This window comes from Jaculus jaculus, chromosome 17, assembly GCF_020740685.1.
Source record: "Jaculus jaculus isolate mJacJac1 chromosome 17, mJacJac1.mat.Y.cur, whole genome shotgun sequence".
Lineage (NCBI taxonomy): Eukaryota > Metazoa > Chordata > Mammalia > Rodentia > Dipodidae > Jaculus > Jaculus jaculus.
In genome coordinates, this window is record NC_059118.1 from 10,725,881 (window position 1) to 10,748,303 (window position 22,423).

A 22,423-nucleotide genomic window follows, 5' to 3' on the forward strand; every position below is an offset into this window, starting at 1 on the left:
AATTTTTAAAAATGACCAGGCATGGTGACACACACCTTTAATCCCAGCTCTCAGGAGGCAGAGGTAGGAGGATCCCCAGGAGTTTGAGGCCACCTTGAGACTACAGAGTGAGTGCCAGGTCAGCCTGGGCTAGAGTGAAACCCTACATCAAACAAAACAAAACAAAAATGAGACCTATAAAGCTATAAATTTTCCTCAATGCTCTTGTTTATCTGCTGCCTCTTAGTGTTTTGTTTTAGAGGTAGGGTCTCCCTCAAGTCCAGGCCAACTTGGAATTCACTATGTCGTCTCAGGGTGGCTTTGAACTCACAGTGATCCTCCTACCTCTGCCTCCTGAGTGCATGGTGTGTGCCACCACACCTGGCCTCTTACAGGTTTTTGATAAGAAATAATTAGCATATCATGGAGTTTACCCTTTTTAAGGTTTACAATTCAGTGGCTTTTGTGTTTCAGTATATTCACAAAATTATGTCACTATTACCAGTATAAAACAATACTTTCTATCTACAAAAGATCTCCCTTGCCCATTATCATCAGCTTCTCATTGCCTTCCAGTCTGCCTGGCTGAACTCTTTGTAAATGGAGTCATAATAAATGCCCTTTTCTATCAGGCTTTTTTCACTTAGTGTAGAATTATGAGGATTCATCCATGTTACATTATGATTCAATACTTCTTAAAGCTGAATAACCTTTAGTTCTATGCACAACGCATGATATTTGCTCTGTTTTTGGTATTTCTCCTTTTGCTATTATGAATAATGCTGCTATGAATATTTGTATGCAGCAATCTGTGGGAATTTCAAGAAGTTGCTGTGTTCTGTTTTCATTGTTGTATCTTTTTTTCCTCTCAGTGTTAAGGATCAACCCGAGGTCCTTGCACGCACACTCAGTTGTCTGCCACTGATCCACGTCCCCACCCTCCTGCATGGATTTTCTTTCAATACTTCATGCTCTTTTCTCCTCCCTCCTCCTCTCCCTTTTTCCTTTCCCTCTCCTTTCTTTCTTAAAAATTGTACTGGCAATTGAACCTATGGGCTCTGCTTATGCTAAGCATGCACTCTGTCACTGAGTTCAAATATTTTCTGATTTCTCCTGATTACCAGTGTCACCAGGGAGGCTTTGCATAACACCAGGGTGAGGTGCAGTGAGGCACTTGTGGTGTGATCCTGTGGCGTGTCACGTCCTCATTGTCGGGGCTCCTGCTTTGCACGCGCCTTGCTCTTCTAGCCACCTGCTGTTGCACTTACCTTCTCGTTGCTCAGTGGTTAAAGACACTTACTTGCAGAGCCTGACAGGCCAGGTTCAACTTCCCGGTACCCACGTAAAGCCAGACACACAAAGTAGCACGTGTATCTGGAGTTCATTTGTATTGGCAGGAGGCCCTGGTTCACTCATGTCCATTCGTTTTCTCTCCCCCCACCCCACCCCCCACTCTCTCTCTCATATGTTAACTTGTCCTGGAAATAGAGACCTCATAATTGGTGAAATTTATTAAAAGTAAGTCATTGCTTAGCAATTTCTTAAATTCAGTTCATTTAAAAAGTTCTGTCGGGTTTGGAGAGATGGCGGAGTGGTTAAGCATTTGCCTCTGAACCCATGTTGGAGGCTCGATTCTCCAGGACCCACGTGAGCCAGATGCACACGGAGGTACATGTGTCAGGAGTTCGTTTGCAGTGGCTGGAGGCCCTAGCGCACCCATTCTCTTTCTTTTTTTCTCTCTCTCTCTCAAATAAATAAATAAGTAAAATATATTTTTTTAAAAAGGAGGACATTAAAAAAGATTCTGGCCGGGCGTGGTGGTGCACGCCTTTAATCCCAGCACTCGGGAGGCAGAGGTAGGAGGGTCACCGTGAGATCAAGGCCACCCTGAGACTACAGAGTTAATTCCAGGTCAGCCTGGACCAGAGTGAGACCCTACCTTGAAAAACCAAAAAAAAAAAAAAAAAAAAAAAAAAAAAGATTCTGTGTAGTTCAGTCATCTACATTCATGTAAATTTCTATTGTATTTGTCTAACCCAAAGCAGAGGCAGCTAGGTACATGCTTCACTGGCGTGGGCCTGTCCACATACTGCACTGGCATAGTTTTTATGCCTTATCTGGGCTGCAGTTGGGTTTCCCCTTTGGATCCAGTTAGCTTATTCTCGGACTTTAAGCTTTTAACTTTAATTGTGGCACACACATTTATTGTTTTATCCTTAAGAAAAACAAGCTCATCACCAAGTCCAAATTTGTGCAGATTTTGCCCCGTGGTGTTTTCTAGAACTCTTAGAGCTTTATATTAAATTTAAGTCTGTGATTGTTTATGACTTCATTTTTGTAAGATGATGTCCATGTGTAGATAGGTTTTTTTGTAAGTGGGTGATCAATTATTCTAGAACCATTGTGTAAAAAGGTCATCCTTTCTCCGTGGCATTGCCTTTGCTACTTGGTTAAAGATATTTGTGTAGCTCTCCTTGTTTTAGCTCTCGATAGGATATTACTGTCTTGATTGCTGTAGTTTGTAGGTCAAAGTCAGGTATTGATCCTTCTTAATACTGTGTCGACTGTCCTGAGTCTTTTGTCTTTCTATATAAACTTTATCATTATTTTGTTGCTGTTTTTGAACTATGTTCTCATTTTAGCATAGGCCAACCTGGAATTCATTATGTAGTCTCAGGGTGTCCTTAAACTCACGGTGATCTTCCTACCTCTGCATTCCAAGTGCTGGGATTAAAGGCATGAGCCACCATGCCCAGCTTAATTAGTTCTTTTTAACCAAAAATATTTTGAGAATATTTAGTCTTTCTGTCATAAACATGGCATTCCTCTCTCTTTAAATCTATCTTTGATTTCTTTCATCAGAGTTTGGTAGTTTTCTAATATGGATTCTATATATATTCTACTAGAATTCATCTCTTTGTTTTGTGTGTTAATATGTATTATGTTCAAAATAATACTGTATTTTCAGCTTTGAATTCCAAATCATTATTGGAATAACATTAATTATTACACATTAGCCTCCTGTTCTACTATAATGTAGACTAGAATAAAAATGAACATCCTTCCTTTGTTCTGAATTGAATGGGAAAACATCCAGAGGCTCACCATTAGGATGGCATAGTTGCAGGGGCCAGGGAGATGGCTCCGGGATGAAGGCGCTTGCTGCAAAGCCTGCCTGCTGCCCAGCTTCACTTCTCAAGCTTCTCGTGTTAACAGTGGCAAGAGGCTCTGGCACAGATACTCAAGCATGTACACCCATACACACACACACACACACTCTTTCTCTCTCTCTCTCTCTCTCTCTTTCTCTCTCTCTCTCTCTTTGTACCAATTTACTGTTGAAGTCAGTTTTGAGTTAATATCAGCAAACACCTGGCCCAGAGCAGCTTGTGGGAGGAGAGAGTTATTTTGGCTTATAGACTCAAGGGGAGCTCCATGAAGGCGGGGGAACAATGACATGAGCAGAGTGGACATCACCTCTTGGCCAACATCAGGTGGACAACAGCTTCAGGAGGAAGTGCCTAGCATTAGCAAGGGGAAGCCGGCTATAACACGCACAAGCCTGCCCCCAGCAATACACTGCCTCTAATAGGATCCAATTCCCACATTGCCACCAGAGGGGCACCTAGCATTCAGAACACATAAGGTTATGGAGGACACCTGAATCAAACCACTACATTCCACCCCTGGCTCCGATAAACTGATAACCCTCCATGATGTGAAATGCCATTGCACTCAGTCCAACTTTTTGTTTGTTTGTTTTTGAAGGTAGGGTCTTGCTATTCCAGGTTGACCTGGAATTCACTATGGAGTCTCAGGGTGAACTCGAACTCACGGAGATCCTCTTTCCTCTGCCTCCCAAGTGCTGGGTTTAAAGGTGCTACCACCACACCCAGCTTTTTCATCTGTACTTTTAATAATTTGTGTCCCTTCTCTCTTTTTCTTTTGGTCAGGTTTGCCAAGGGTTCATCAATCTTGTTTATCCTTTCAAAGAACCAACTTTGTTTTGTTGATTCTTGTTGGGGTTTTTTTGTTTGTTTGTTTCTATTTTATTAGTTTCTGCCCTGATCTTTATTATTTCTTTCCGTCTACTGATTTTTGTTTTCCTTGTTGTTCTTTTTTCAAGGCCTTAAGGTGAAGCATTAAGTTGTTTACTTGTGACCTTCCCAATTTGGTTTTTTTGAGGTAGGGTCTCACTCTAGCCCAGGCTGTTCTGGAATTCACTATGGAGTCTCAGGGTGGCCTCGAACTCACAGCAATCCTCCTACCTCTGCCTCCCAAGTGCTGGTATTAAAGGTGTGCACCACCACACCCAGCTCCCAATTTCTTTTTTTTTTTTTAATTTTTATTAGCATTTTCCATGATTATAAAAAAAAATATCCCATGGTAATTCCCTCCCCCCCCACTTTCCCCTTTGAAATTCCATTCTCCATCATATTACCTCCCCATCTCAATCATTCTACTTACATATATACAATATCAACCTATTAAGTACCCTCCTCCCTTCCCATTTTCTTAATATAGACACTTAAAGCTATAAATGTCCCTCTTAGAACTTCATTGTGTCCCAAAGGTTTTGGTATGTTGTGTTATCATTTGATTCTATGATTTTTGATTTCCTTTTTTATTTCTTCAATGATCCATTCATCATTCAGTAATATATTGTTTAGTTTCCATGATTATATGTATACTCTATAGTTTTTCTTGTTGATTGGTAGTTTTTTGTGATCAGATAGAATACAAGTAATTATTTCAGTTCTTCTGTATTTATTAAGATTAGCTTTATGTTCTAATATATGGTCTACTTTAGAGAATGTTCCATGTGCTACTGAAAAGGATGTGTTTTCTGCAGCATTAGGATGGAATGTTCTGTAGATATGTGAGTTCCTTTTGTTCTATGACATCATTTAATCCAGATGTCTATTTTTTGCCAAAATGACCTGTCAGTTGATGAGAGTGGGGTATTGAAGTCACCAACCACAATTGTGCTTGGTGTTATCTGTTACCTTAAGTCTAATACTGTTTGTTTGATAAAATTGGGAGCCCCCATGTTAGGTGCATATATGTTTAGAATTGTAATGTCTTCCTGGTGAATTTTTCCTTTAGTCAGTATAAAGTGACCTTCTGTATCTTTCCTCACTAACGTTGGTTTGAAGTCTATCCTGTCAGAAATCAGGATAGCAAGCCCTGCTTATTTTCTAAGCCCATTTGCTTGAAATACTATTTTCCAACCTTTCAACCTAAGATAATGCCTGTCTTTTATGGAGAGGTGAGTTTTTTTGGAGGCAACAAACAGAAGGATTGGATTCTGCCTTTTAATCCAGACTGCAGGCCTGTGTCTTTTGGTTGGGGCATTGAGGCCATCAATATTAAGAGTTAGTAATGAAAGGTGTGTGTTTATTCTTGTCATTCTTATTTTGTAATGCTTCCTGTTTTTCCTTTATACTCTCATTGACTATTATTTGCATGTGGTTTATTTTTTCCTGTTTCCTCTTTGTGTGCTTTCCTTTCTCTTTAGCATGGAGGATCCCTCCAAGTATTTTCTGTAAAGCTGGCTAAATAATTATACATTATTTTAGCCTGTTTTTGTAATGGAATGTTGTGGGATTATTTCTCTGTCAACTTTGATATAAGTTTATGGGGACACGTAAATCAAACCACATTCACACAGGCTCGGCAAATAAAAATTCAAGAAAAAGCTTGCAAAGATGAAATAGTTGCTTTTTTTGTATCTGCTTTAAGATAATTCAAGGGAGTTTTCTTCAATTTTTAGCCTAAGAATTCCTGTACTACATGCTTGTTAAATTTTGTTGCATTTTCTTTCTTTTTAGGTAATCACATGGTTTTTACCCTTGTTATAGTCATGTTTTCTCAACCTCAGCACCATTAACATTTTGAGCCAGTCTTTTCGTGTGTCTGTGTCTGTGTGTGTGTGTGTGTGTGTGTGTGTGTGTGTGTTCATGTTATAGGCTATATAGAAGCATTTCCTCCAGACATTGCCATATGTTCCCTACAGTGCAGAATTACCTCAACAGGGAATCACTGAATTATTTTATTTTCAGATATTAAACCAAGTTTTCACTCAAGAGATAAACATCTGTTTATCATGGAAATGTTTTATACGTATTGCTGAATTTATATTGCTTGTATTTTGTTAAGGGAGTATTGGTGAGAGGGGTGTTGGCTTGTAGTTTTCATGTGATGTTTTTGTCTAACTCTGGTCTGAGGATTATAGAAGGCTTCCAAGTAAATTGGGGTATTATTTTCTTCTCTGTTTTCTGAAAGAGTTTATATAGGATTGTTATAGTTTCTTTATTTAACATTCACCATTGGACTTGTGAAGACTTTTTATTACTAATTTATTTTTGCAATAGCATAGTTCTGGTCTGTTTTTTCTCTTCATTAGTAATGTGTATATGTTTGGAACATTTTGATTCATCTAAATGGTCTGCTTTGTTGGCACAAGTTATTCATAACAGTCTCTTATGAACTTCTGTACCATCTGTAGTGATGGCTCGCTCTTCTGGTTTTAGTACTTTGTGTCTGTTCTCTCTACTTGATTAGTCTGGGTACAATTTATCCAATTTTGGATGTTTTCCCCTCTCGCCTAGCCCCATTATATTGCTTTTTTGTTTTTCTGTTTAGAAAAAGATTGCTGAATCCTGGTCTAGCATGTGATCTATAGTAGAGAATATCGATGTGTGCTTAGAAGGAAAGTGTATTATGGCGCTTGGGAGTTGAATCTTCTAAATTAATGGTCAGGTCAGGTTTGTTGTTAATGTCCAATTCTGTGTGAAGTATTCAACGTTTTTTTCAAGGTCTGAGATGCCATTACTAAACTTTATAACCATAAATGGTGTTGTCTGCTGTTTATTTTAAATCTGAGTTTCTGCTTATGTATTTTAAGGATCTTGTTAGATCCTTGTACATTAAGTTTTCTTAATATTTTCTTGTTACGTTGGCCCTTTTATTATAGTGAAATGTTCTTTGTCTTTAAAAATATTATTTTATCTTGAAATCTGTTTCATCTAATATTTATTTGTTTTGTTTTGAGACAGGATGGCTCTGAACTCTTGACCTTGCACCTCCTCACTAGGTCTCTTATCTCATACTGATTTGATGCTTCCATCATGCTTTGTCTCTCCATTCTTTAAATTCAAACTGCTGATTCCTAAAGTGCAAGGGCTTGTAGATGGCACATAGTTGGGTCTCCTTGTTCCATCCTGACCATCTGTTTTTTGATTGGACTGTTTAGTTGTTCATGGTTGATGCATTTATTTATGATAGAAAGAAAGAAAGAATGGCCACACCAGGGACCCTAGGCACTGTAAATGAACTCCAGATGCATGTGCCACCGTGTGCCATCTGGTGTATGTAGGTTCTGGGAGATTGAACCTGGGGTCCTTAGGCTTTACAGGCAAATGTCTTAACAACTAAGTCATCTCTTCAGCCCTTAATGCACTTTTTATGTGACTTGATTTACATGTGCCACATATTATCTTCTTATCTGTTAAAATATATTTTTTAGTTTTAATTCCTCTGATTTTTTAGCTTTATTGTTATTTATTGTGTTGATGTGGATAGTACACTGTGCATTGTCATATTAGTCCTGTCTCTTTTCGGTTAATGCAAAGGTAATTCTAGTCCGACATAGCAGCTTTACCCTCATACAGCTCTAGTTTTTCGACCCTTTGCCATTATATCGTACCAGGGTGTGCCATCAGTCTAAGGGTCCAGTAGTGTTGACACTTGTGCAAGGTGCACTAGTCAGGCTGAGCAGATTGCCCAGCAGTAAAGCACCAGAATTGCTGTTGGTGAGAAGTCATTGGGTAGAAATATGTCATCATGTGATTTCCCCCTCTCTTCAAAGTTTTCTTTGTCTCTGTCAGTTCTGTAGCTTATCCTGTCTAGGTTTGGCTCTCTTGATGTTCATTGTTCTTGATGGTATGATGGGTGTTGTGGTTCTGTAGATTGTTTACCATAAATAGTTTTGTTTTGTTTTGTTTTTTCCCTAGGTAGGCTATTACTCCAGCTCAGGCTGACCTGGAATTCACTGTGTAGTCGCAGGGTGGGTGGCCTCAGACTCACAGTGATCCTCCTGCCTCTGCCTCTCAAGTGCTGGGTTAAAGGAATGTACCATCACTCCCAGCCTATCATAACAATTTTTAAAAGATACTTATTTTCTGTCTTTTCACGGCTTTTCCTTTTTAGAAGTGTTTTTCCCTGAGTTGTTTTTAGAGTGGATCATTTTCTTTAAAAATACTTTTTAAAATTTTATTTATTTATTTATTTGACAGAGAAAGAGAGAGAGTGGGCATGCCAGGGCCTTCAGCCACTGCAGATGAACTCCAGACACATGGGCCCCCTTGTGCTTCAGGCTAATGTGGGTCCTGGGAAATCAAACCTGGGTCCTTTGGCTTTGCAGGCAAATGCCTTAACTGCTAAGCCATCTCTCCAACCTAACTGGATTGTTTTTGTTGCCCAGTTTTCATGTTCATTGATTATTGCAGCATCTCAAATTTGCCTGTTAAGGCTACATAGTACAGTTCTCCTTTCTTTATTGTGCTTTACAATTCTGAAGTGTAGAGTTGTGATTTTTCTCATGTATACAGGATAGTACAGAATATTCATATTCTTTAACCCTATTGTAATATATTTTCCTTTGATTTTTTTTTAAGTGGTATATCCTTTACCATAGCTATTTGGAGTCTCTATCTTCTATATCCAACAAATAGATTCACTCAGAGTCATTGTGTTTGGACTGCTCCTGTTCCTCCTAATTATGGTCCTGGTTTCCTGTTTCTTTGCTTATTTCATAATATTTGGTGAAAATGGCACATTATAGATCATGTGGTACCTTTGGATTTGGTTTCACTTTATTTAATAGTCTCCTGGATTCTGTGTTCTTTTCCATTGGCATGTCTGCTGTCATTTTTATATTTTTTTAATTTGGTTTTCTAAAGAGTGCGCCTGTGTCTGCATAGGTGTATGCCTGCCAAAGATGTGAGGATGCGAGCAGAGTTTATCATGAGCGCCTTCAGTGGTGCAGCACATCCTGAAGACCCCCCAACCCACCCCCCCAACCCCTGGTCTTCCCTACACTTGTAGCCAGCTCCTCAGTCAGGAGAGGTGGGGGCACACCTGATGTCAGTGTTATGTCACCGAGTTCTGACTGGCCTGCTAGTCCTTCCTAACTGTTCTTGCAGCTTTGGACCAGCAGAGCTGAAGACGTCCCTCATGTACCCCGAGCTCAGTGTCTGGGGCTGGCACGAGCTGTTGCCTTGCATCCTCGTCCAACCCGCCCTGAGTCCTTGCGCAGCAAAGCCGCTGCTTCTCTCACCCAGCGATGATGCAGTTGCCTCGGTGCCAGCCAGCAAGGGCTGAGAAAGATGAGCTTTGGGGGCACCCTCGGGCAAGAAGACCACGGCTCCCAGGACTATCTGTTGTTTGATTTCACATGCTGTAAAAGTTTTTATCCCTGCTCCTTCCTTTCTTCTCTCCTGCCTTAAGAGTTTCTAAAACTTCACACCCCAGTAAACAAAATGCCTACCAGGTCGGTCTTCTTTAAGTTTTCCTGTTATGAAAGCTTCCATTCTAGCTTGCTTTGGAAGAAAATATTAATGTTCATTTACTTATTTTACAGTTCTGGGATTCAAACACATATAGCCTTGTGCGTGCTAGGGAAAATTATATTTAATGGCTTATACCTAAGAATCCAGATAATAAATAATTCATAATCTACAACAGTTTGATCTGGGAAAACATGACTAGTATAAACTTAATTAACTTTGTTTCACAAGTTGAGTGCAGTCTTTACTGCTATCTTTCTGTTACTAGTAGGTCCTGAAAACTGATTCCTCCATCTTTATTTGCTTTCGTTCTTACTCAGATCTGATTCTCATCTCTCCTGTCCATCTGAGTACTAACCAGCTAGAACCTGCTTAGCTTCCAAGATCAGGTGCATGCAGTCAGGGTCATATGGCCATAGGCTGATTTTTCATCTCTCGAGTCATTTCCTCTTTATCATCCTCAAGGAAGGGTCAAATGTTTCAGCCCCTTTGGTGTTCTACATACAGGGCATAACACTTTTTATGGTTTTTGCTTGTTTCAAATTTAATTCTTAGAGCTTTATAAAGAGACAGCCTATTGGTTAAGATAGGATGCTCAAGAAGGTTGTGTAATTCGACTCTGAATTATACAGAGGTGTGTTCTGGAATTTTGAAGTTTGCTCCATCAATTATGCAGGCCTTCAATACCAGTATGCCAAGGGCTAAATTCAAAAACCACCTATGCACACAGAGAAAGCATCTGCTGGCCTTCCTCTTCCCCACTGATGCTATGCCACAGCCAAGGAAACTGGTTCTCATCAGCTTTTTTCCCCTCATTACTCTTCAAATCCCATAGCTCACCTAAAAACTGTTGATTTGCCCTTGAGCATAGCTGCGTTCTATGTTCTCCTGATAGTTAAAATGTGGGTCTCAGTACTCAGTCTATTTAACTGTTTTCAAGGTTGAACATCTAGGTAGTCTCTTCTCCTGTTTTGAGTAACTGAGTCCTTGCTACCTGTAATTAAAGACCAGCCCCTGAACATGGCTCATAAAGCCCTGGCCTGTGTCTTCATCCTCCTGTCCCAAAGCTTCCAGTTCCTTTTGCATAGTTGACGTGCTTTTGTCTCCTTTTGTATATGCTAATTTCCCTACTGCCTTTCTATCTGCTATCATCCTTTAGGGCTGGCCTTTTGAAACCTTGACTATTCTCTCAGGTAGATTTTCTTATTATGATTTCTGTTTTCAAAGAACTTAATTCATGCTATCCATCTCTGTTACATCATTTGGCATAAAAAAGACATGCACTCCCCTCTCCATTTTTGTTCCCTGTCTGAAATTAGAACAAGTTTTGATAGCAAGTCACATGTTCTCCTAAGTCTACTAACTGATTGCCTTTCTTTTACCTTCTTCCTCTAGATGTAACATGTTTGTGGGTTCACAGATTTAAATTCTAGAGCCTTGCATCTTTTCTTGCCTCATTGCCAGCAAGGCTTTGCTACCTCCATAGCCCTTGTTGCCATTTAGCCCAGCCAGACCTGCTCCCTGCCTTTGACATTCAGAGTCTGTACGAACCCGTTGGCACACACGTTGGTGTCTGCGTTCACTGTATGCTCTCTGGCCCGCTGTGCTTTCACACCAGCGCTTGCTTTTGTTTCCAACAAAGCCTAGCAGAGTTTTGGTGTACTAGTAAGCACGTTGCATGTTCTCCTTCTTTCACAGTCCAGTTGGCCTAGAGTCTGAGGATATTTTAAGGATGTGATAGGTAGCTGTTGTGCTTAACTTCCCATCCCTGGGACAAAACACCCCACCAGAAGCAGCCTGTTCTAGGAGGAAAGGGTTTGTTTCAGCTAAAAATTTCCGGGGGGGGGGTTATCCTGATGGAAGAAGCTGGCTCACTGCATCGTACAGCCACAGCAGAGAGAGGACAGCCAACATGAACTGCCTGTGCGCACAGAGTAGGGCTGCACTCTACCCCAGGGTCCAACCAGGTGACACTTAACTCCAGCAGGGTTCCACCTGCATCCACGAGGTGGGAACTGAATAGGAAACTGACTCACAAACACCTGAGGCTGTGGGAACATTCCACTCAAATCACCACAGGGGCACATGGCTGTAATCAGCACTTGGAGGTAGGAGCAAGGAGAATCAGATCAAGGCCAGTCGTAACTAAATAGTGAATTCAAGACAAGCCTGAACTACAAAGGAACAAAAAAGGTGGGATATGGAATACATTTAGTGGTTGTAATATATCATGATTTTTCTTATAATTATAGTAATCTGGATTCAGTCAGGAGAAACTTCACAAGAGGTTAAATAAAGGAACTTTTATGTAAAGAAATACTATCTGCAATAGTAGCTAAGATAAAAAGAAAGGATATATGATACGTAGAGGTAAGGTACAGTACCCAGGGAAGGTGTGACAGGCTTCAGAGGTGTTCAGGACTCGGATAGAGTGGGGTTCAACCCATTGACCACAGAGTTCAGTGCTTTGGCCAGGTCAGAACTGACTGGAAATTGTTGAACAAGCCATAAAGCACCCTTTGGAGTACACATAGGAGAGGGATGGGTGGTGGTGGCCTGTGGCACACAGTGGGATCTTAAATGTCAGGTGGGGCCAGGAGACTTTGAAAGCATTCATGAGAGCTGTGGCAGGCGAGAAGTCCAGAAAAGCCAGCCCCGTAGACGGTGGCCGTGCAGAGTACTGCCCCCGGCCCACCGCTGCCTTCAGCCCCCAGCATGCCTCCCCACCTCCCTCTCATCCTCAGGCCTTGCCTGCGCTGGTAGCAGAGGCCTCCTCCCCCCCCTCAGTCTCCTGTGCAGGAGAAATGCTAACAGGAACCTGTCGCTGGTCATAGAGGAACGGTGGGATAACGGACGTGGTCGATGGGGCAGGTGGTCACTGGAAAGCTTCCCCAACAGCATTCTTGAGCACCCGTCTGCTTGGATCCCTGGGCTTTCTGCTCCCAAGTCCTGGGTTGAGGTTGTCTTCCTGCTTGCTCTACTCGCCATGGTGGTTGCTGCTGTCGGGGGGCTTTTGTCTGGTCCTTGGGAAGCCTTGGCACTCTGTCACCTGCCTCATGCTCTCAGAGCACTATTTTTCCAGTTTCTCATTTTAGGATTAAGCCGCCCTGAACAGTATTTCCTTCTCTTTCCATTTTTCTAGTATCTCTTTCTAAGAACCATGTTTATCCATCTCTTCTGCTGGCCTCTTATTTATGAGCTGGGTAACTCAGCTTGATTCCAGCTCCTTTCCCCACTTTTTTAGTGATCCTGTGTTAAAGAATGTCTATCTAGTCTGCCAAGGGACATTGTCTTACTTTTTTAAACTTCAACATTTTGGATACTTTCTCGCCTACTCACATTAAGTGCTTACTTCCTCCCCTTGTATTCTTTTTCATACTTATTTCTACCAACATCTGAATGTTATATTGTATGAGTAGAGACCCATTTTAAAACATCATGGAAATTAGTTCCTGTTAAGACAAAAAGATGAAAACCCAGTGGGCACTCTATGGAATTCTAGTAACGGGCTTTGTTCTCATTTTTAAGGGTTCTCACTCGTCTTACTTCAATGGCCCTTTACCATTGGCTTACATGGCTTACATCTTGTCAGTTCAACTTTTCTGACAGTTTGCTTTTTTTTATTAACAACTTCCATGATTATAGAAAATACTTTATGGTAATACCCCCTCCCCATGCTTTAACTTTTTTTAAAGCCAGATTTGTCAGCTTTTTATAAAGTGATATATTAAAGCTGTCTTTCAAATTCAGAATAGCTGAGCATTTTACTTGTATACCTGACCCTCTGAAAGATATCTTAAACAATATATATTCTTGGATATTAATTATAGTATAATTAGATACTGAGATATATACCAAATATTTGGCTGTTTTAATAAACATTTTCATAATGAGATTCGCTTTTTTGTTTTTCAGGTAAAATCTGTGAAAACTGGGTCAGTTTTCTGGACAATGTGCTGCTGCTTATCATACTTCTACATGGTGAGATTTCATATTACATGATGTGCGTTCTGACGGGACTGTAGGAGGTTAGGGTAATCCTTTTCCTTCTCATTCCCTCATGCAGGACTTGTCTGCTACTTCCTCTTCCTCGGGTCTTTGGGATTTCGACTTTACTTAATATCTTTTCTTTCATTATTTCCATCCTCTTCCTGTGTCCTCTCCCTGGTCCTGTGTTGATGTGGGTTTTGTTAGAAGGGCTGATATTCAATCTCCCTCATATACTTACAGCAAGTGCAACAAGTAATTTTTAAACATAAACATCTTAGAAGACAGGCTAGAGAGATGGCTTAGTGGTTAAGGTGTTGCCTGCAAAGCAGAAGGACCCACATAAGCCGGATGCACAAGGTGGCACATGCATCTGCAGGTAGTTTCAGTGGCTGGAGGCTCTGTGTGCACGCTCATATTCTCTCTCTCTAATAAATAAATAAAAATTTAAAAATGAGAAAAAGATGCCTCCAACCAACTGAAAAGAAAGGAAAGGTTGCTAGAAGGAGTCCTTTTGGCCCATTCTTTTCTCTTTTCATTCTTTAAAATAAACTATGCAGTTGAATTCATATGAGCCAGAAAACGAGGAAATGAAGAGCCACAGTGAAAGGTCACACAGTCCACAAGGATGCTTCAAGACACTTAGCGTAGACTCACATTGATTTTAGCCTTTCTGTTGTAAGTACACAGAGTAAATAAAGTAGCGTACTGATACTGGCTCCGTTTTCAAAAGTCTTAATTTGCTGGTAGAGTCATTGCCTAAACACCGCTCACGTGCTCTGTATTAACCTATAAACCACCTACACAATTTACTCCTACCCGTCCTTTTTGCCGCTTAGCCTCCGTGGTGTTCTGTACGGAGCATGGAGGGTCGCATACAGGGCGCAGCGTGCGTAGGGTTACTTGTGGTCCTGCCGCTCTAGTTAGTTCCTGGGACATACTGTGCAACTAGCTAAGGTTAGACTTAGATTTTAAGGTGGAGCTTAACCAAGTTAACATTGTTGTTTTTGAACAATAGTATGTGATTAAGTGATGAACAGATATTATGTATTGTGAACCGAGTACAGTTTCTTAAAAGTTATTCTGAAAAATATTAGATAAGGGCAGAATGTTAGAATATATATGTTAACATGTCATCTAAAGTAACAGTACCAGTGATTTAAGTGCTTAAATATTAGTGCATGCTCATAAAGTTTGATCTTGAAAGAGCATGTGCCTATTTTTGAATGTCCTGAAAAATTAGTAGATTATGCTGAGAATGACTGGTGACCCACATGTCTGACTGAAGAGTGTACACGGCATAGGTCAGCCGCGAGTGTGAGGCCTTGCTCTGGAGCCAGCTGCTGACGGGAGTGTTCTTTTCAGTTGGGTATCATTGAACGCCAACATCTCTTGTTCGTCTGTCAGTGAATTTATTTGGTGATAGAGTTATCATCAAAAATAGATGAAATAGGTCTGGGTGTGGAGGCACATGCCTTTAATCCCAGCTAGCTTGCACCATGGGCTTGGCGGGGGGGGGGGGGGGTAGCCTGGCTGCAGAACAAGTTCCAGGTCAGCTTAGGTTAGAGACCCTGCTTCCAAAAAAAAAGAGTAAATGCTTGCTTTGTTACTTTAAAATTTGTAGTTCATATTCTCTGACTCCTTATTTCCATGACAGTCTGTTTTTTGCCAATTCACAAATTTTTAATTTTCTCAGCTTCTCTACTAAATCTAATTTAACTTGAGCTTTTCTCCAGTGAGTTTAGAAAAACATATTGGATTTGTAGAATCATGTTACTATAATTATCTAAAGATCTGAGGGTATAGGTTATATTATTTTAAATACCTTTAAAGAATGCTTACATTATATGCTTGGGTTATCATGACAAATTAAGTGTAACCTCGGGAAGTAGAAATTGAAAGCACGGGCCTTAGCTGTGCTCCCTCACAGGTGTCGGCGTGGGGCGGCTACGTGTTCATCATCAACCTCATCCCGCTGCACGTGTTCGTGCTGCTGCTCATGCAGAGATACAGCAAGAGAGTCTACATCGGTGAGTGGCTTCCATTCAGAACGTCCGCCAAGAGTCACATACATTCTTACTAAACAGACATTTCCATTTGGTCACTTTCACCAAGGAAAAGTAATGATTCCTTGTGTTCATCTGCTTTTGGAGTTAGGAAGAAGGGGGGTGAAGTCTTCCCTTGGAGCGTGCTTGTCCACGATAGGGATAGAAGAGCCCTGGGGTTTTTGAGTCACAGCAGCTGACCTCCAAAACCAGTGGCTCAGTGAAGTAATTCTGTCATCGTGTTGGAAAATGCTAGCACAAACAACATGTGCCTGATAGGATCACTGTTTTAAAGAATACTTACTTGGTGTGTTCTCAAAAAATTAACCACACAGTCACTATGTGACCTAGCTCTTCCAGTCTTACTCACCCAAGATAAGAGAAAAAATGTATCCCACAGAAACATCTACATGAGGGGCGTGAGAAGATGGCTTAGTTGTTAAAGTCGCTTGCTTGCAAAGCCTGCTGGCATGGCTTTGGTTTCCAAGACACCCACTTAAGCCAGACGCACAAGTGTCTAGTGTTCATTTGCGGCAGCATTATTATTCATAATAGCTGAAAAGTAAAGACAGCACAAATATCTATCTGCTGGTTAGTAGATAAGATGCACATCCACATAATGGAACCCTGTTGAGGTACGAAAGCTAATGAAATGCTGATACATGCTACATCGTTAACCTTATAAGCACCCTGAGTTTATAAAGTCCATCCCAATACTGTGTAGTGTACAATCCTGTTAGTGTGGAATGTTCAGAATAAGCAAATCCATTGGGATCAATAGCAGTTTAATGGTTGTTGGATGCTTGGGGAGATAGGGAGGATGGAGAGCAACGGAGGAGCCGCTGATTAGTAGCTTTCATTTGGAGGCTAGAAAATGGTCTTGATGAAATAGGGATAATGTTTGCTCAACTGACTAATCAAAAAGCCACTAAACAGCAGATTTTTAGAAGATAAACTAAACCATAGTATATGAATTATATCTCAATAAAAAATCAATTAGGGCTGGGAGATGGGTTAGCGGTTAAGGCACTTGCCTGTGAAGCCTGAGGACCCAGGTTTGGTTTCCCAGTACCCATGTGAGCCTGATGCACAAGGTGACACACGCATTTGGAGTTTGTTTGCAGTGGCTAGAGGCCCTGGCACGCCCATCCTTTCTCTCTCATAAATAAATAAATAAATAAACAAACTGGAAAAAGTAGTACACACATTTAGTACAGCACTCCAGAGACTGAGGTAGGAAGAGTGCCAAGTGTTCAAGGTCAGCCCAGGCTACAGTATGGGGTCATCCTGGGATAGAGTGAGACCCTCCATCAAAGGAAAAAATAAAACTAAAAATTCATAGTTTATTGGTGACAGCCATTTCAACATGTGTTATAAATTCATTACTAACAAAATGAATTTCGTGTCCTACATATTTCTGAAATTCATTATTAGTGCTTAATTCATTTACTCTTCACAATGTCTCTGGGCAAATAGGTAGTGTTACTGTTCTATTTTACATGTATGTTCTAAGAGGAGACATACTTTGCTAGCGACCATATAACCAGTAACAGCTGAGGCTTGAACTTGAGTTGTTTGGCAGAGCACATGCTACTAAAAGCCCCGGTAGCCTTCTGCCTCCTCTGTGGTTTCTTGTTGAAAGAGTCCACCTATGACACTTGTCTACTCTGGAAATGATACAAATGGTCATTGAGGTCCAAAAAGAAGAATGATAAGATTAAATTACTATAATCCTTAGGTTTCTGTCTTGGAAAACTACAAGAAATTTTTATTTCAAAGTTAAACGGCAGTAAGGGAATAACTAAGAGATTGTTTGTTTGTTTCCCTTAAAAGCATGGGGCATCAGTGAACTTCATGGGGAATAGAATTAGGGAGAGGATTTCCAGATTGAGTCTGATGAAATGCAGGAGGCAGGTGATGTCAGGTACTCAGGTGAACACTGGGAAAGGCAGGAGGAAGGCATGTTTACGTTAAAGCCTCAGCACGCGCAATGCTGCCCTGGAACACTGGCCTCCAGATGAGGTGAGGACTGGATACGGGGTGAGAACAGAGAAGAGACATTGTATTTTGCAGCTAGGTTTCTTCAGTCACCCTAAAAAGAAGTTCAGCTAATATCGTTGTGGTTGGCTATTAAAATGTTGATTGGCTTTTCTTTTAAGAGCAAGGAAATAATGAAAATGGTATGGGGAATGTGTGTAAAATTACTAGTAAGTCTGCGTGTTCAGATTCTTCATGCTGTCTCCTTGTTCTGTCTTAGCCTACAATGCAGCTCTGTGACAGTTTCTGGTGATTTCTGCTCTGCCTTCATAAGAATTCTTTTGAACAAATGGAAGTATGACACAAAACAGCATTTTTATTCCTTCATCAAAACTGTACCAGGAAATTGAGCTTGAACTCTTCTAATTTAATGGGATAAAGTGTTTGTGCATAAAGTTGTCTTTAATTTGGCTTTTAACATCCTTTGTCTGTAGTTTTCCCCTTAAGCAAAAATAATTAGATAAATAAGAATTGGCAAATGGGAAACTGTCTTGTTAACCCAAATTCTGATTGTGTCCTAAATGCCAGATTAAATACATTTAAATGAATTAAATAAAATAATTATGGGGAAAAAAACTAATTTCCCTCTTCAGTACATTGTTTGCATATGCCCTTAGGATCAGCTGTCAGTTTGTTCACATGTTAAAAAAGAGGCTTGTGGAAGTCGTGTGGTATAATGTGGAAGAGGAGGAGGAGCAGAGGACAGTTGAGGGAGGGAAGAAGAGCTGCCAATTGAACATGTGATCCCAGCACTTTAAGAGGCAGTAGCAGGGCTGGAGAGATTAGTGGTTAAGGCACTTGTTGGCAAAGCCAAAGGACTCAGGTTCAATTTCCCAAGGACTCAGGTAAGCACAGCAGGGCACGTGTGTCTGGAGTTCATTTGCAGTGGCTACCCTGGCGTGTGCCTGTTCTCCCCCCCCCCCTTGCCTCTTTCTCTCTCTTAAAATAAACAATCTTTAAAAATAACTTATTTTAAAAGGGGGGGCTGGAGTGATGGCTTAGCAGTTAAGGTGATTGCCTGCAAAGCCAAAGGATCCTGGTTCAATTCTCCAGGACCCACATAAGCCAGATGCACAAGGGAGCACATGTGTCTGGAGTTCGTTTGTTGTGGTTGGAGGTGATCTCATTCTCTCTCTCTCTCTGCCTCTTTCTCTCTGTCAAATAAATAAACAAACAAACAAATAAAAGAGGCAGTAAGAAGAGGATCATGAATTCAAGGCTGGCTTGAGCTACATAGCCAGACCCTGTCTCAAAACAAAAACAAAAAGAAGGAAATTTTTTTAAAAACTGATATAGGAAAATCCTTTTACCTGTTAAAATCTTAAGATTAAAAAAAAAAATCGATTTTTGGTGTTTTGATCTAAAATAGTAAAATTAATAAAGGAATATATGATTTTGGATTTGTAGTAGGCAATCTGAGATTCTATAAAAGCTTAAAATGATTTCTCAAGCTTAGATGGTCACTTTAGCAATAGTGGTCTATTGTGAGGGGTTTTGCCCTTTTCTTTTAGTCATGCCTTCAGGGTACGTGAACTTCAGGGCAGACATACAGGGCTGGCTACCCAGGCAACCTGAGATTTTTGTCCTAGGTTTTCATTTAGTTAGACGTTTTATAGTGTTGGTTATGTAAGTGAGTTTTACAGATGAGTGTTGTGACCAACTTTCACTGATGGGCGAAGGGTTTTCATAGACTAGTTTATAGTAGATAATGTCCTAGTAGTATTTTAGAGGTTATGGGGGGGCATTTTTTTTTAACTCAAGTGAACATTGTTTAGTTTATAAAGCATTAGTCTATTATATGCCTGCGTTATGACTCAGGACACTTACAGCAAGGGTCTTTTTACCTTTTAGCAGTTCTTTCAATTAATAGAAACAAAGATTCTTCATTCAACAGACTAGACAGAAGTAACAAATAACTTGGTAATCTTAGTTTATCTAGAGGAGGCCAGGATGAGCTTTCTTTTCAAGGTCTGCTCTTCTCATGGAGAGTTCCATCTGTTTCATTGGTCAGAAGTACAAACTGGTGTACAGACTTAAAGTGGGATTAGTTCAATGAATTTAGGAGCCTACAAACAGTAGTAGTTGAGACTAAGAAAAGGATGTAAGAAGGTCTCGAATAAGCTGGATTTGGTGGCCCACCTCTTGTAGCCTGAGGCAGGAAGCTTGCTAAGAGTTTGATGTTAGCCTCATCATGAATTCCAGACTGATCTGACCCAAAGAGTGAGACTCTATCTCAAAAACATAAGAAATCTGTAAATGATATTTAGTAGAAATGTGGCTTGTGATGTTGTATTATTAAATCCTTCTTAATCTTTATTTTACTTTGTATCTTTGCTGGTATTTGTGTTGAGGTTGCAGTGTGAGGTGTAGTTACTGCATATCTGCAAAAGCGACCGTGACACACCACCATTCATTCCGTGAGCTCTGTGTGGTCTCCAGATGCACGTGCTTCTTGTGTCAGTGTGCATCGGGATTATTTTACTATGCATTGCTTCTACTTAATAGAACTAGAATATTAAATCAACATGTATCTCCTCTGATTTTTTTCCTGCTACACTATCTTTAATTTCATTTTAGGTATCAGTACAAGACAAACACACACTTGAAAATAGTGCAAATGTCTCTACTCAGGTTTGAGTAGCTCATTCTTACTGCTTCCACAAGTCTGGAGCATATAAGACGTCAGCGGTAGTAACTTCCTCTGTATCTGACTCACTACATGTAAATCAGGGTGGTTTCTCTCTGCTTGCTAACTGTGCTTTCTGCTGGTCAGGACCACCCGGGTGCTGTGTCTTCTTTGTCAGGACTGCTGTCCTGGCACGTTGTGACCCTTGTAACTCTACTGTTGTTGATCCTCATTTTCCAAACCTTACAGGAGCTTCTCACAAGTACTCACCAGGCTAGAAAGTATCTTTATGAATCCATGTTCTCAACTTCTTACAGCCTTCCATGGTTTTTGTTAGTAAAAAGTAAAACTAGTTGGATTTTAAAGTATTTCTCCACTGAGTTTCTTTTTCCTTTTGTGTATATTTGTTCGTGTGCATGTAGGTGTACGTGTGTGTGCTGGTTGCGTACACATATGTATATGTTTGTATGGATGTAGGTATATGTGTGTGTGCTGTTTGTGTACACGTGTATGTGTGCCTGAGGGAGCCAGAGGTTAGTGAATTGGGCATCTTCCTCAATTGATTGCTTCCCACCTTATTTATTGAGACAGGGTTTGTCACTTAAACCCAGAGCCCACCAATTCCACTACTCTGTTCTGGTTGACAGAGAAGAATATTTTGTTAGCCATTTCTGTCAAGTACCAACTAAGAGATAAAGCAACTCCAAAAGGCTGATGAGATTTAATGATGGATTAATGTCAATGTGATAAGGTATTCATATAGCTTTTTCTAACTCCCTAAGGGTAACCCTCTAACAATAACTTGAAAATAGAGTGATACCAATTGTATAGCCAAGACCTCTGAACTTGGAGAACAGCAGGAGTTCACAGTGCTTTCAGTTCCAGTGCACTTACCTCCGACTTCCCAGGGCCTGTTATCTTACGTAACTCAATGAGCATGTTAAGTCCAGAGTGACTACATGTGGATTTTGTTGTTTTGTTTTGTTTTGTTTTTCGAGGCAGGGACTCACTCTAGCCCAGGCTGTCCTAGAATTCACTATGGAGTCTCAGGGTGGCCTCGAACTCACAATGATCCTCCTACCTCTGCCTCCCCAGTGCTGGGATTAAAGGCGTGCGCCACCACACCTGGCTTGACTACATATTTTGTCTCTGTAGCACTCTATCCTACCATGCCATACCCTTGGAATTGAAGTGCTTTAATTGAAAACATGTTTGGGCTCTCTTTAGATGACTGCTTGTCCAAGAAGATCTTTGGTTAAAAATAAACAATATGTGTATAGCTTCCTAATATAGGATTTGGGGGGTGAATATCTTCCTGATATACACAAGGTTTTGGAGGGGGATTTTTTTTTTTTTAACACATTGGCTGTGACATCTGTAGTAGTAAGTGCCAGTAACTGTTCTCCCACAGGATGGCACTGTGGTAACATTTTCATGGTGTAAATGATTTACAGCATTGTTGGGGTTGTGCATTTTCTTAGAGTTCGCCTCTTTGATGGAATACTTTAACATGTTGATTTAAATTGTAAGAAAATAAGGTTAACATGAATGGGTAGAAAGTTGAAATGGGATGGGGATAGTAATTTGTTCAGGGTACCCAGAGAGGCCATGGACAGCAGGGTTCATAAGCCCACTGCTGTGGGCTTGCTTTGTCTGGAGAGCGGGCTAGACACACCTACTTCCCTTTCAGTGCCCAGGCCAGAAGTCCTGTCACGAGTTGTTGCTTCATCTTATTGTGGTTATTTGTGTGCAATTCTGGTTTCACCAATTTATGTCACCATTAGAGGCTAGGGTTTAATCTTGGCTTGATCTTAGTAAGGTTTTTTTGTTTGTAAAATATCCTGGCCAGGGCTGGAGAAATTGCTTAGTGTTTAATACACTTACCAGCAATGCCAAAGGACTCAGATTTGAGTTCCCAGTACCCATTTAAAGCCAGGTGCACAAGGTAGTGCATGTGGGTGGAGTTCATTTGCCATGGCTAGAGGTCCTGGCATGCCGATTCTCTCTCCCTCTCCCTACGTGCCTCTTTATCTCAGACAAATAGATGATTGATTGCTAGATTAGATAGACAGGAAGGAGGGAGGGAGGGAAGGAAGGAAGTTAAAACATATTCTGACCTTAAGAGATTTAGAGTTAATATTTGAGTGATTCTTTGAAGGAGGGAATTTTTATTATTTTTG

The 22,423-nt window shown here is 40.6% G+C and overlaps 1 protein-coding gene across 2 annotated transcripts in view; it reads left to right on the forward strand.

The window, feature by feature from the left end:
- The window catches only part of Stt3b (STT3 oligosaccharyltransferase complex catalytic subunit B), an 88,528-nt gene that overhangs the window by 40,894 nt on the left and 25,211 nt on the right, over window positions 1-22,423 (forward strand). For both annotated transcript variants that reach the window (XM_004662078.3, XM_045136642.1), the window contains exons 4-5: window positions 13,464-13,529; window positions 15,466-15,565. In XM_004662078.3, coding sequence (XP_004662135.1) covers window positions 13,464-13,529; window positions 15,466-15,565 — 166 coding nt within the window. The remainder of the gene's footprint in view (window positions 1-13,463; window positions 13,530-15,465; window positions 15,566-22,423) is intronic.